At 45.1% G+C, this 14,351-nt stretch overlaps 1 protein-coding gene across 2 annotated transcripts in view; it reads right to left on the bottom strand.

Annotated features, from left to right (window-relative positions):
• Nucleotides 1-14,351, bottom strand: part of LOC140425427 (E3 ubiquitin-protein ligase RNF144B-like) — a 117,327-nt gene that overhangs the window by 50,026 nt on the left and 52,950 nt on the right. For both annotated transcript variants that reach the window (XM_072509697.1, XM_072509696.1), the window contains 2 exons: nt 2,067-2,271; nt 509-613 (listed from right to left, as the gene is read on the bottom strand). In XM_072509697.1, coding sequence (XP_072365798.1) covers nt 509-613; nt 2,067-2,234 — 273 coding nt within the window. In that variant the 5' untranslated portion in view covers nt 2,235-2,271. The remainder of the gene's footprint in view (nt 1-508; nt 614-2,066; nt 2,272-14,351) is intronic.

Below are 14,351 nucleotides of genomic sequence, written 5' to 3'. Positions count from 1 at the left end.
CACAGCACACTGGCATCGGGGGGGGGGGGGGGGGTTGTGACCTGCCTCCTGCTTCCTGTCTCCAATGGCGAAATCCAGCCCCAGATCTCGAAGAGGAGGGCAAGGCTTCAAATGGGTGCCTGGTTCTATTTTCCCTCTGGAATCACTCCTGCAAGTTTCTTTCCTTGCTGGCAGTGACGGGGCACTGTTGCTAAAAAAAAAAAGCTAAGAAATGGGAAGGGTGCACCAGCACCTAGTTAGGGAGTGGTGAATGACCCAGTTAGGAGGTGAGAGAGAGAATTATTGACAAATTGAAAGAAAATAAATTGTAATAGATTGATTGGGTGGAACACCATGGATCGTGTGTGTTATATGGACATTTAAGATCGTAGATTTCAAACATGAAAGTTCATAAAACTATAAATATTGCAACATTAAAAAATAATCAGCAAAATCCACAAGTATCAAGCATGAGATGGTTAGGAAGAGTGGAGCCTATTAAACATTATAACACGCCAAACATTTTTACCTCTGCATCCTGCAAGACCCCATTTTTAGGACATCCAAGCTCTGGGCACGTGATAGGAGATCCACAACCTTCTCTGATCATCAGTTCTACATACCGCATTAAGCACTGACCAGTCAAAACATAATAGAAAATAGAAAGTACATCAGTTATTCAGTGTGACATAATCAGCATATTTGTTTCATCAGTGGATCCTGGGTTTCATTTCTCTTATCATTTGATATGACACTCTAAGAGAATAAAAATTAGTTAATGCAATACTTCAAAAATACTGTACATGATTCCCTCTGTTTCTACAGTATCCTTACTGAATGCAACATTAAAATGTTTGTTACCATGAATGTCATCTTGTGACCTATGCAGCCACACAATAATACACATGACTCAGTGAATAGATTCACCACATCAAAAGCAGCTAAGTGCTTTCTGCTGTGAACAAGAGGAAGTGAAACCATTTAGCTCCTTTTGATGTGGTGAGGAGCTGTCAATCATAGCAAGAGTGTTTATAAACATTGTGGTTAGCGTTAAAGCATTAAGATGCATTCAAGCGTGAAGGGAAAGATAGATAAATAAACAATCTAGCAAGCAACTGTCTCTGGACTAATAAAACAGTCAATCATTGGCTGGTGCAATGTATTACTGTGTGAAAGTGAATGGGAGTTTTGCATTTCAAAGGCAGTCAGGGGATTTGAAGCACATTCAAGTGTACTTGGCTTTGGAGGAAGCCTAACACTTGTAACAGCTGCTGCTTTTAACACTCTTGTCTGAAGCAGCAAATGTTAGGGATGAGTAAATGAAAATGCAGCTATCATTCACTATACTGCCTGGACTGCTCTTCAGCTTTCAGGCATGGGTGACTGATTGTGTCTCCGATTGGGGGGGGGGGGGGGGGGGGGGATCACCTTCCTGCGCACGTGAGGGGCTGGATCACCCTCCTGCATGCATGCTGTGGTGGGGGTAACCTGTTATTCCAGTGGTTTGGGAGGAGGCTGCCCCACCTTGTCAGCAGAGGTGAGGTGGGGGGGGGAGGGGGGGGTGCTGCCGGAACTTGGGATCAGGCTGCCCACTGAAAATGACAGCCCAATACTGAGCTCTCCCCCTTGCATATAATGGGAACAGCAATTTGCACGTGGGCACGGCTCCTGGCGCCAGCGGAGAGCATTCCCATTCTGGAGCATTTAGGCTCCAGAACGGAAAATGAAGGCTGAGAATTTATTTTTATTTCTTTACTTTTTTTTTAAAAAACTGTGGCTTCAGTGGATGAGGAGCAAAAGTAGGTCAGCAAGCATGGAAACGATGGGTGAACAGGTCTTGGTTTGAGCTAGAATCTGAGCAAAGTTTCAGGTGTGGACTTTGGAAGAGGGAGATCAGCTTGGAGAGCACTGAAATAGTAGAGTATGGCGAGGGTTCCAGTAGGGGTGTAGATATGTGATATTATGAAGGAGTTACGACCCGAAAGAAAACTCCATCTTTCCAAACCAATCAAAATGAGAGTGAACTCATTAACACCATTCAACCTCGGTAATTTCTCCTGTTCTTATGCACTGCTGGGCACACTCACCACGGTACAGAAAAAGCAGTCGCATTGCTCCAGAGTGGTCATTCCATCGAGAGAGTATTCACAGAGGCAAAGCTTGCACAACACCGGTGGGTCCAGAGCCAACTCACCACGCACGGACAAACCTGTTGCAATCGTTGGGTGATGGTGGGATTTATTGGAAGACTCCATTCTTCTACCGAATTAAGCCACGGGGTCCCCTTTGTACCTGTCGGTGATCACAAGCATTGATGAAGATGCCACAGCACAACAATTCCTTCAGTCACAATTTTATTATTTCTCTCATGCTCTCAGAAAGCCAAGCTATAAGCTAGAACCTCAAACACCTGTGTTGGCAAAGCACCAAGGGTTGGGCATTCATTTAGGTTTGTATGTGTGATCCACCCATTTCAGTTCCTTTTGGCTTTGCAGCAAGTCACTTGTATTTCCCCGATTGGGTGGTTTCCAGATTTTCAGTCAGCCATCATGTTGCTAATTGACAATCTATTTGGCAACTCAAAAAGATGCAACATAGGCTTCCTTAAAATCACAAGTTAACTAAGGATTTTATTTTTTGTAACTCTCTTTTAAATCTCTCCCGACTCTGGAACAACTCTTCTCCACAAGCGGGCAACATGGTAGCCCAGTGGTTAGCACTGCTGCCTCACAGCATCAGGGATCCAGGTTCAATCCCAACCATGGGCGACTTGTTGGTTGAATAAACTCGGTTTGTTATCACTAGAACAACGAAATTGAGGGGCAACCTGATAAGAGGTGTATAAAATTCTGAGTGGATAGTCAGAGGCTTTTTCCCAGGGTAGAGGGGTCAATTACTAGGGGACATAGGTTTACGGTGTGAGGGGCAAAGTTTAGAGATGTAGAGGCAAGTTTTTTTTAAATAAACACAGAGGGTAGTGGGTGCCTGGAACTCGCTGTCGGAGGAGGTGGTGGAAACAGGGACGATAGGTACGTTTAAGGGGCGTCTTGACAAATATATGAATAGGATGGGAATAGAAGGATACGGACCCCGGATGTGTAGAAGATTTTAGTTTCGACGGGCAGCATGTTCGGCGCTGGCTTGGAGGGCCGAAGGGCCTGTTCCTGTGCTGTAGTTTTCTTTGTTCTTTGCACATTTTCCCCCTTTCTGCATGGGTTTCCTCCCACAGTCCAAAGATATGCAGATTAGGTGGATTGGTCATGCTAAAATTGTCCCTCAAGTGTCCAAAGACATTGGGGGGGGGGGGGGGGGGCGGTTATGGGGATAGGGCTGTCTTTCAGAGGTTCAGTGCAGACTCGATGGGCTGAATGGTCTCCTTCGGCACAGTAAGGATTTTATATCAATGATTCAGTTCATAATTGCTAACATAAGCTCATAAGATAGAAGATATAGGAGCAGAATCAGGCCACTTAGCCAATCGAGTCTGCTCCGCCATTCAATCATGGCTGATCTCATCCTGGCTTTAACTGGTCAGCCTGGGGGTGCACCGATTAGCACAGCTGCCTTACGGCGCCGAGGATCCGGGTTCGATCCCGGTCCCGGGTCACTGTCCATGTGGAGTTTGCACATTTTCTATGTGTCTACGTGGGTCTCACCCCCACAACACAAAAGATGTGCAGGGTAGGTGGATTGGCCACACTAATTTGCCTCTTATGGGAAAAGAAATAATTGGGTACTTTATATTTTTTAACTCCTGTCCTTACCTCCACTGTCCCATAACCCTTCAACTCATTACCAATTAAAAATCTGTCCAACTCCTCCTTAAATTTACTCAGTCCCAGCATTCACCGTACTCTGGGGTAGCAAATTCCACAGATTCACAACCCTTTGGGAGAAGTAGTTTCTCCTCATTTCAATTTAAAATGTACTACTCCTTATTCTAAGACTATGACCTCTCGTTCCAGAATGCCCCACAAGAGGAAACATGCTCACCACGTCTACTTTATCCATACCTTTTATTATCTTGTCTACCTTGTATAACAAGTTTCTTCCTTTATGGATTTAACTCACTCTGCAGCAACAAAAGAGGTGGCACAAAAGCATGAGAGTACTGTCTCCATTTCAGGTCATCACCTTTGGTGAAATAGAGGCAAAGCAATTTAAATCCAACTTGTTTGTTATCGATTGTAGGAGCATTTTCAGATACTGGAGTATTGAGCTGGCTTTTACATGGGGGATCTCCCCTCTTAATTACGGCTCAGCTAACACAAAGACTCGCGGAGACAGCAACTCTGGTTGAGACGGCTTTACTCTCCAAGCTTGGTCATCGTAGGAAGGACAATGATTGGAATAAGTGCCAAAACCAACTCTGCTTTAGGTTCAACAGTTATAGAATTTCCAAAAATCAATAGCCCTGCCTCAGCTGGACCTGGTCCAATTCTTGCCGCTATAGATTATCCCTTGACCAATGAATTTGAGTGGTAACTGGTCACGCATGGTAACTGCGTGATCAGCTCATGATGTAGTCATGCCCTGTCCATTGGCCATCTATTGTTTTTCAAGACCCCCTCATCCACTGTCTTTTGCTCTCCCTCACTCCCATTTCCTCTCATCGTAGTGTGGTTCCTCGCTGTACCATTGTCCGAGTACAGGATGCCTGGGGTTGCTGACAAGAGCTGCTTCCTCTGGATGTGGTTCTGCTGACCACATTATTTCTGTATGATTCTGTCTTGCTTAGGAATGTGGTCAATTAGCTCGCTTAAATCTCATCATACATTACGGCCACTAATATTAGCAAGAGTTTAAATGCTTGTTACTGCTTTGGTCTAAGAATACATGTTTAATAGTGAATAATGATTACTGGATATAGTTTCGATGGTTAGTTTCAATCTTCAATAAACTAACTTATGTAGAGCTAGTCTAGTGTTATCCTAGCTATCTGGTTTTAAGGGGTCTCAGGTTCTCTCCTTCACCAATATCAAGCCATACAATTGCAACACTGGTCTCCTGGAGTGATTTTTTTCTAGAACATAGAGAAATACAGCACAGAACAGGCCCTTCGGCCCACGATGTTGTGCCGAACCTTTGTCCTAGATTAATCATAGATTATCATAGAATTCACAGTGCAGAAGGAGGCCATTCGGCCCATCGAGTCTGCACCGGCTCTTGGAAAGAGCACCCTACCCAAGGTCAACACCTCCACCGTATCCCCATAACCCAGTAACCCCACCCAACACTAAGGACAATTTTGGACACTAAGGGCAATTTATCATGGCCAATCCACCCAATCTGCACATCTTTGGACTGTGGGAGGAAACTGGAGCACCCGGAGAAAACCCACGCACACACGGGGAGGATGTGCAGACTCCGCACAGACAGTGACCCAAGCCGGGAATCGAACCTGGGACCATGGAGCTGTGAAGCAATTGTGCTATCCACAATGCTACCGTGCTGCCCTTAAGAACAAATTAATCTGCACTATATCATTCTACCATGGTCCATGTACCTATCCAATAGCTGCTTGAAGGTCCCTAATGTTTCCGACTCAACTACTTCCACAGGCAGTGCATTCCATGCCCCCACTACTCTCTGCGTAAAGAACCTACCTCTGCCATCCCCCCTATATCTTCCACCATTCACCTTAAATTTATGTCCCCTTGTAAAGGTTTGTTCCACCCGGGGAAAAAGTCTCTGACTGTCTACTCTATCTATTCCCCTGATCATCTTATAAACCTCGATCAAGTCACCCCTCATCCTTCTCCGTTCTAATGAGAAAAGGCCTTGCACCCTCAACCTTTCCTCGTAAGACCTACACTCCATTCCAGGCAACATCCTGGTAAATCTTCTTTGCACCTTTTCCAAAGCTTCCACATCCTTCCTAAAACGAGGCGACCAGAACTGTACACAGTACTCCAAATGTGGCCTTACCAAGGTTTTGTACAGCTGCATCATCACCTCACGGCTCTTAAATTCAATCCCTCTGTTAATGAACGCTAGCACACCATAGGTCTTCTTCACAGCTCTATCCACTCGAGTAGCAACTTTCAAAGATGTATGAACATAGACTCCATGATCTCTCTGCTCCTCCACATTGCCAAGAACCCTACCGTTAACCCTGTATTCCACATTCATATTTGTCCTTCCAAAATGGACCTCACACTTTTCAGGGTTAAACTCCATCTGCCTCTTCTCAGCCCAGCTCTGCATCCTATCTATGTCTCTTTGCAGCCAACAACAGCCCTCCTCACTATCCACAACCCCACCAATCTTCGTATCGTCTGCAAATTTACTGACCCACCCTGCAACTCCCTCATCCAAGTCATTAATGAAAATCACAAACAGCAGAGGACCCAGAACTGATCCCTGCGGTATGCCACTGGTAACTGGGGTCCAGGCTGAATATTTGCCATCCACCACCACTCTCTGACTTCTATCGGTTAGCCAGTTTGTTATCCAACTGGCCAAATTTCCCACTATCCCATACCTACTTACTTTCTGCATAAGCCTACCATGGGGAACCTTATCAAATGCCTTACTAAAATCCATGTACACTACATCCACTGCTTTACCTTCATCCATATGCTTGGTCACCTCCTCAAAGAATTCAATAAGTCTTGTAAGGCAAGATCTACCCCTCACAAATCCGTGCTGACTATCCCTAATCAAGCAGCGTCTTTCCAGATGCTCAGAAATCCTATCCTTCAGTACCCTTTCCATTACTTTGCCTACCACCGAAGTAAGACTAACTGGCCTGTAATTCCCAGGGTTATCCCTAGTCCCTTTTTTGTACAGGGGCACGACATTCGCCATTCTCCAATCCCCTGGTACCACACCTGTTGACAGTGAAGACGAAAAGATCATTGCCAACAGCTCTGCAATTTCATCTCTTGCTTCCCATAGAATCCTTGGATATATCCCGTCAGGTCCGGGGGACTTGTCTATCCTCAAGTTTTTCTTGAGAACATCTTCCTTCCTAACAAGTATTTCCTCGAGCTTACCAGTCTGTTTCACACTGTCCTCTCCAACAATATGGCCCCCCTCATTTGTAAATACTGAAGAAAAGTACTCGTTCAAGAGCTCTCCTATCTCTTCAGACTCAATACACAATCTCCCGCTACTGTCCTTGATCGGACCTACCCTCGCTCTAGTCATTCTCATATTTCTCACATATGGGGTTTTCCTTGATCCTACCCGCCAAAGATTGTTCATGCCCTCTCTTAGCTCTCCTAATCCCTTTCTTCAGTTCCCTCCTGGCTATCTTGTATCCCTCCAGCGCCCCGTCTGAACCTGGTTTCCTCAGCCTTACATAAGTCTCCTTCTTCCTCTTAACAAGACATTCAACCTCTCTTGTCAGCCATGGTTCCCTCACTCAACCATCTCTTCCCTGCCTGACAGGGACATATCAAGGACACGTAGTACCTGTTCCTTGAACAAGTTCCACATTTCACTTGTGTCCTTCCCTGACAGCCTATGTTCCCAACTTATGCACTTCAATTCTTGTCTGACAACATTGTATTTACCCTTCCCCCAATTGTAAACCTTGCCCTGATGCACGCACCTATCCCTCTCCATTACTAAAGTGAAAGTCACAAAATTGTGGTCACTATCTCCAAAATGCTCCCCCACTAACAAATCGATCACTTGCCCTGGTTCATTACCAAGTACCAAATCCAATATGGCCTCCCCTCTGGTCGGACAATCTACATACTGTGTTAGAAAAGCTTCCTGGACACACTGCACAAACACCACCCCATCCAAATTATTTGATCTAAAGAGTTTCCACTCAATGTTTGGGAAGTTGAAGTCACCCATGACTACTACCCTGTGACTTCTGCACCTTTCCAAAATCTGTTTCCCAATCTGTTCCTCCACATCTCTGCTACTATTGGGGGGCCTATAGAAAACTCCCAACAATGTGACTGCTCCTTTCCTATTTCTGACATACTACCTCAGTCGGCAGATACTCCTCGAACTGCCTTTCTGCAGCTGTTATACTATCTCTAATTAACAATGCCACCCACCACCTCTTTTACCACCCTCCCTAATCTTATTGAAACATCTATAACCAGGGACCTCCAACAACCATTTCTGCCCCTCTTCTATCCAAGTTTCCGTGATGGCCACCACATCATAGTCCCAAGTACCGATCCATGCCTTAAGTTTACCCACCTTATTCCTGATGCTTCTTGCGTCGCAGTATACACATTTAAACCCATCTCCGTGCCTGCAAGTACTCTCCTTTGTCAGTGTTCCCTGCCCTACTGCCTCACTACACGCTTTAGTGTCCTGAATATCGGCTACCTTAGTTACTGGACTACAACTCCGGTTCCCATACCCCTGCCAAATTAGTTTAAACCCTCCCGAAGAGTACTAGAAAACCTTCCTCCCAGGATATTGGTGCCCCTCTGGTACAGATGCAACCCGTCCTGCTTGTACAGGTCCCACCTTCCCCAGAATGCGCTCCAATTATCCAAATACCTGAAGCCCTCCCTCCTACACTGACGAATGTGATATAAAATAGTTACTTTAGAGTTACTAGTTAATGTAATGTAGAAATAAGCCACTTTGATTTTTGCAGTTAGGGACAAAGGAATTTGAGACCGCATGGAAAAAGCAGGAAGAGGTGTGTCTATGAGGGTGATGCTTCATTGATAGGGGCCAGAGAAAGGGATTGGAAGTGAGCCAATCAGAATAGATCGAACAGGTCAGGAGGGACATAGGCTGACCTATGTCCGTCGAGTATGTGACACTTGATACCATTTGAACTGATTTTGCAGAGATCCCTTTGTCTGTTAGTTCAGTCGTTTTCTGGAATGAAAGAGGCTGGATGTCTCTTACATTTCTGTAAGATGATTAAGCTTGCAAGCTAAATAAATAACTTCTGTTTACGTGCGAATCCGTCTCAACTTTTATTGAGGCCAGACTGACAGAGAAAGAAATTTGGAGATCAACATTTGGTGCCGAAAACCGGGATTTCTCTGGGCGATCCTGTTCCAACTGCGAAATCAGAATTAGACTGATTATGAACAGGAGGACGGGAACAAAGGGCCCTCAATGTAGAAATGGAAAACGACCAGCATTGATTGTTCCCCTCTTCTTATCGTCTGATTAGTCTGGTCACTCGCGGTTGGCACAGAAAGACCGCCTCGACGAAATCACAGGTCAGTCTGGGGATTAGCACTTTAATTGATGGGATTTCATATTGTTGTTTCGGCTTGGGTTAGGGTTTTGGGCTGATGGGACTTTAAATAATAAAGGTTCAGTCTATTATCGGGGTTCAGAGGCTGATGTGGCTTTAAATAATAAAGGTTCAGTCTATTATCGGGGTTCAGAGGCTGATGTGACTTAAATAATAAAGGTTTAGTCTATTATTAGGGTTCAGAGGCTGATGGGACTTTAAATAATAAAGGTTCAGTCTATTATATGGGTTCAGGGGCTGATGGGACTTCAATAGATGGGGGTTCAGTCCAGTATAACTGTTTTTAAATCTGAAGATGGTTCAACTCTATGTGTGAGTGTTTTAAATATATAGTTGATTAAGCTAAAATTGTCTCCTTGGACTGTAAAGTTCCGAGGTCTAGTTGAGATTGTGAGGTTGAAGCAGAAGTCTCTCAAAGGGTTAACAGCAGCAGGCGGAGTTGAAAACAGACAGTGCTTCTCACTCAGGCCTTGAGATAACAGTCTGCAGTGTAATCGGATACCTTTCCTTTGAGTCAGTGAACACCAGCAAAGTTACGTTTTGAATTAATTAAAGGAAACCAGTGGGTTTCTCCACCTCTTTGATAAAAGTTATTATTTTCGAAAGCAATTGATTGAAATTGCCAGAATCTTAAATTTTACTTACTTGAAATAAGGTTTATCTCATTTTATCTGGAGATTAATAGAAACTTAAAGAAGATCATGGACACCATTTTAAAAAGTGTCAATCTGAAGATGATAATTGATTTTGCTAATACTTATGATAGTTGATTTTGCTAATACTTATGTGTATGTAACAGAAAAAAAAACTTGTTAAAAGAAAAAATTGTTAAGATAAAGAAATAATTAAGTTGTAAATGTTATACAAGTTTGTGTTAAGCAAATTGTAAATTTAGTTCTGAGTTGAGATCAGAGCTAAGCTTGCAAGTTGCAGTAATTCAATTTGAATTTTCAAACATTTTTAAGTTTTAAAAAAAAAGAGAGCAAATAGAGAAAAGAAGGACACAGATCTTGAATGCGTTGAATAGCACATTTCAAAGGCCCATAAATCTTTCTGTTATCTTAGACCTAAAACCTAGGAAGATTGATGAGCCATAGGAATGTCTGGGGCGTTTTAATGAAATCTACCGTGGGCAGTCAGGCGATTTGCTGTATCAAAATGGTCAGAATTCCCCTCAATACTGTGCTATGTTAATGCATTGCCTACCACCTTCTGTGGTTACTGCTGTGAAATGTAATAACATGAATTGGACAGAGAACGACCCTTCCCAGATGGCAAGGGCAGTCAGATTTTACTGGAAGGAGGGTGTAGGCCAAGAAGGAGGCTCAGTTACAAAGGTTAAGACTGAGTATGTAATGAAAAAGGATGATCTGCGATCCCAACAAGCGGCAGAAATGGTAGTTTACCAGCAGGAGCTCCAATATAGTGACTTTGGGTGGGTGGATCAGCGAAGAGGAGGATGAGACAACAGTGCTATATTTCTATCACCCCCCAGTGGTGGACGTTAGACATTGAACAGCCACTATCACTGCATCACGTTACCCTGGCCTATGACAGAACTGGACGAAACAGGGAGTTGGAGGACAAATACTGGCCATTACTTGAGACCGAATGGCCAGTCAAGGTTACAGCCACAGTCACGGGAAAAGAAGGTACAGCCGATTTTGTTACAATATCACCACATTTATGGCCACAGTCAGCTTCGGTAAGCCCTCATATTACACGTCAGGTCCATGACCAGTACCATGCCAGGGATATGAGGCGAATGGTCAGCATCTTACCGCAGCTCGTCAGAATAGGTATGAGATATACCTTTTGAACAATCCACGTCTGACATTTAAATACTGTACCACTATCAATCCAGCCTGTTTTCTTAGTGGTCCCCCTGTCCATGAAGACGCACCTGGCCACGACTGTTTAGCCTTGATTCAGGAAACTACCACAATAAGGGGCGATTTGAGTGACATTTCGTCAGAACAACCTGACATGATTATGTGTGGTCAAATATCCCACCGGGGTTTAGTTAATGACCTACTGCAGGCCCTCCTTCTGCCAGCGCAGATTTCCGTTATTAAATGTGCCAGCCACACGAATGGTACAACCCCAGTTGACGTTGGTAATGAACGAGCAGATTGTGCAGCGCGCACAGCCGCACAAATTCAGCAAGTGATGGTGCCTAAAATGTTAAGTCAGACTAAACGATCTACTATGAATGTGTCTGCTTCTGACAAGCCAATGCCAACCATCCAAGACGTCATAAGGTTACAGGAGGACGCTCCTGAGAGTGATAAACAAATGTGGAAACGGTTAGGTTGTACATATGATTCTGTTTCCTCTTTATGGACCACGCCTGCACATCAGACTTGTATGTCTGATGTACTGGCTTTATGGGTCATCGAATGTGTACACTTTGCAACTCATTGTGGGGCTCGGGGGACTAGTGATTTGTTGCTGGACACTTGGTGGCACCCTAAAATGCAGGGGTTGGCCCAAAGTATCAGTAATCGGTGTTTGATTTGTCAGCAATATAACACCGGAAAAGGTATCCCTTGTGGGAAGGGGCAAACCCCATTGCCCAGTGGTCCCTTTGAGACGCTCCAAATGGATTACATTGAGTTGGAAAGGTGTCAATGTTATAAATATGTTTTGGTCATTGTGGATGTGTTCAGCAGATGGGTTGAGGCGTATCCGACTATCTATAGTAAAGCTGCTACTGTGGTTAAAGTCTTGATGAGGGAAATCATTCCCCGGTACGGTATACCAGCTCAGTTAAGTTCTGATAATGGGCCTCATTTTATTGGACAAATTAACAAGGAGTTTTGCTCCCAGTTGGGCATACGCCAGCAGTTACACTGTGCTTACAGACCACAGGCAGCCGGGGTGGTTGAAAGACACAATCAGACCCTCAAAACTAAATTGGCTAAATTAAGAGCAGACACGGGACTGACATGGCTTAAGTTGCTCCCCGTTGCCCTCTTCCAGCTGCGGGTTACACCTGCGGGACCGGCCCGGCTCTCTCCCGCCGAGATTCTCTATGGCAGGCCTCTTAGAACTCCCTGGAGCCTGCAGGTTCCCAGACGGGTTCAGTTTCATCAGATGACTGAGGAAATGACCACCTATGTTCTAGCCCTTACGCAAGTGCTCAAGGAACTCCATGGCCAAGTCCGCGCGGCTCACGAGCCATTGCCCAGTACCTAGCTCACTTTCAGTCCAGCCCGGTAGTTATGTAATGGTCAAAAATTGGACTAGGAAGGGGTCGGAGCCGCGATGGGACGGGCCCTTCCAAGTTCTCCTTACCACCCCCACAGCAGTTAAAGTGGAGGGGCGAAGTGCTTGGGTCCACCTACATCACTGTAAATTGAGCCCATCTCCACTACTGTAAAAGGTCGGATACTAACCTGCCTCCCTTCTCCAGTGCTATTTTACAGGTGTGGAGCATGATGGAGTGGCTACGCATCGTCTGTCTGATATTTGGCCTCACTTCGCTTGGCGTGTTATTGGCGATGGACATGGAAAAGGGGAATATTATGTATCTGTGTAGCCCCAACCAATCTACAAGGATACATCACCTATGCACAGGTGATGTTCTTCACTGCCCCCATATACGAGGACATGGTATCGACTCATGGAAGGTCATCAAAGTTAAGGAGAATGCGGGAGTCATGAAGCAGCTGCACCGGCCCCGGCGATGGGAAGGGAACATTATATGGACATTGCCTTGTTTTTGGAATACATGTAAATTTGATTTTGGATGTGTTAAAAGTGGTACAATAAAGGTAACATCAGGCTGTCAGAAGAGTGTAGGAAGAGACCATGAGAAAGAGAAAGGGACTAGAGAGAGGACGGGGCGTGTGAGAAGGGAAGTACAGCTAGAACGTAGGTTACCGGGAGATGCACTTAAGTTAATTAAAGGCCAAACTGAGGAAAACCCGGGTAGTATGAATCTCTTCTACCAGATTTACCACCGTCTGTATGGCCAGGGACGGGTTGTCTGCTACCCAAACCCCGCAGCGGTGTCTAGGTTATTTTCTGTTTCACCGCTTTGGGGCACTCCCCAAACGGTGGTTCATTGTCAGCGTTCCGAGCCATTGCCCGAGCAAGTCACTCTTCCTTACGATCCGGATTCAGCACCACCGGCCATTTGCCTTCCCCTCCCTCGGGATAATTCCCATTCACAGTACGATAGGCTGCGACGGTGGAGGGCGTACATACCTAGCCACTTCACTCCCAATAGGGATTCCCGGTCGTACGAGAATTGCTTCAGCAGTGAAGGATATGGCTGTTTGCTGGTAGAGGTGGACACAAATATAACATGTCTGTTTCCCACCTGTACGGACAGGAGGTGCCATATCACCCAGGCGTCTGGCCAATGCGTTTGTTATAGCACCACTTGCGTTCCATTGAACGCTGGCCTCCAGCTCCTTTGTGGCTGGGCGAATGTCTCTCATATCACTGTTGGGAATAGGGCTTTCTGCATTGCTGGGCGGCCCGAATGGGCATTTCAAAATTGGATAAACTGGGCTACTGGGAGGTCCTTACGCAACCGGTATGCTCTTGACTATCTTCTGGCCCGTGAGGGTGGGGTATGCGCCATAGTACAGGGCAAGTGTATTATGGGGATTCAGGACTTGACTGCTAACATTACTAAATTTATGGATCGCATACGGGATCACTTGGACGGGATGCAGGATCCTGACTCTTGGGGTAACTGGGGATTTGGAGGATGGAAGGACTGGTTGATAAATATGGCCATGTATCTAGTGGTAGCTATCGGCTGCATCTTTGTGGGCCTGGCCATCCTTAAATGTGTGATGGGTAGAATGCTGGGTGCACTGGATCAGATCACCGCCCCAATCACCGAGAAAAAAATTTAACTGTTAAAATCCATGAGGGTGAAGCAGATGAAGGGGGGCTAAGACAGGAATTGGAAATGCAGCGACGAATCTTTTTAGATGAGGAACCGTAGCTATAGATTGGATAGTTCGGTTATCATGGAATGATAAAAGGAGGGAATGACGAATGTGATATAAAATAGTTACTTTAGAGTTACTAGTTAATGTAATGTAGAAATAAGCCACTTTGATTTTTGCAGTTAGGGACAAAGGAATTTGAGACCGCATGGAAAAAGCAGGAAGAGGTGTGTCTATGAGGGTGATGCTTCATTGATAGGGGC

Source organism: Scyliorhinus torazame, chromosome 6 (genome assembly GCF_047496885.1).
Source record: "Scyliorhinus torazame isolate Kashiwa2021f chromosome 6, sScyTor2.1, whole genome shotgun sequence".
NCBI lineage: Eukaryota > Metazoa > Chordata > Chondrichthyes > Carcharhiniformes > Scyliorhinidae > Scyliorhinus > Scyliorhinus torazame.
Note: the sequence above shows the minus strand (reverse complement) of the source record. Positions and strands in the feature narration are given on the sequence as shown.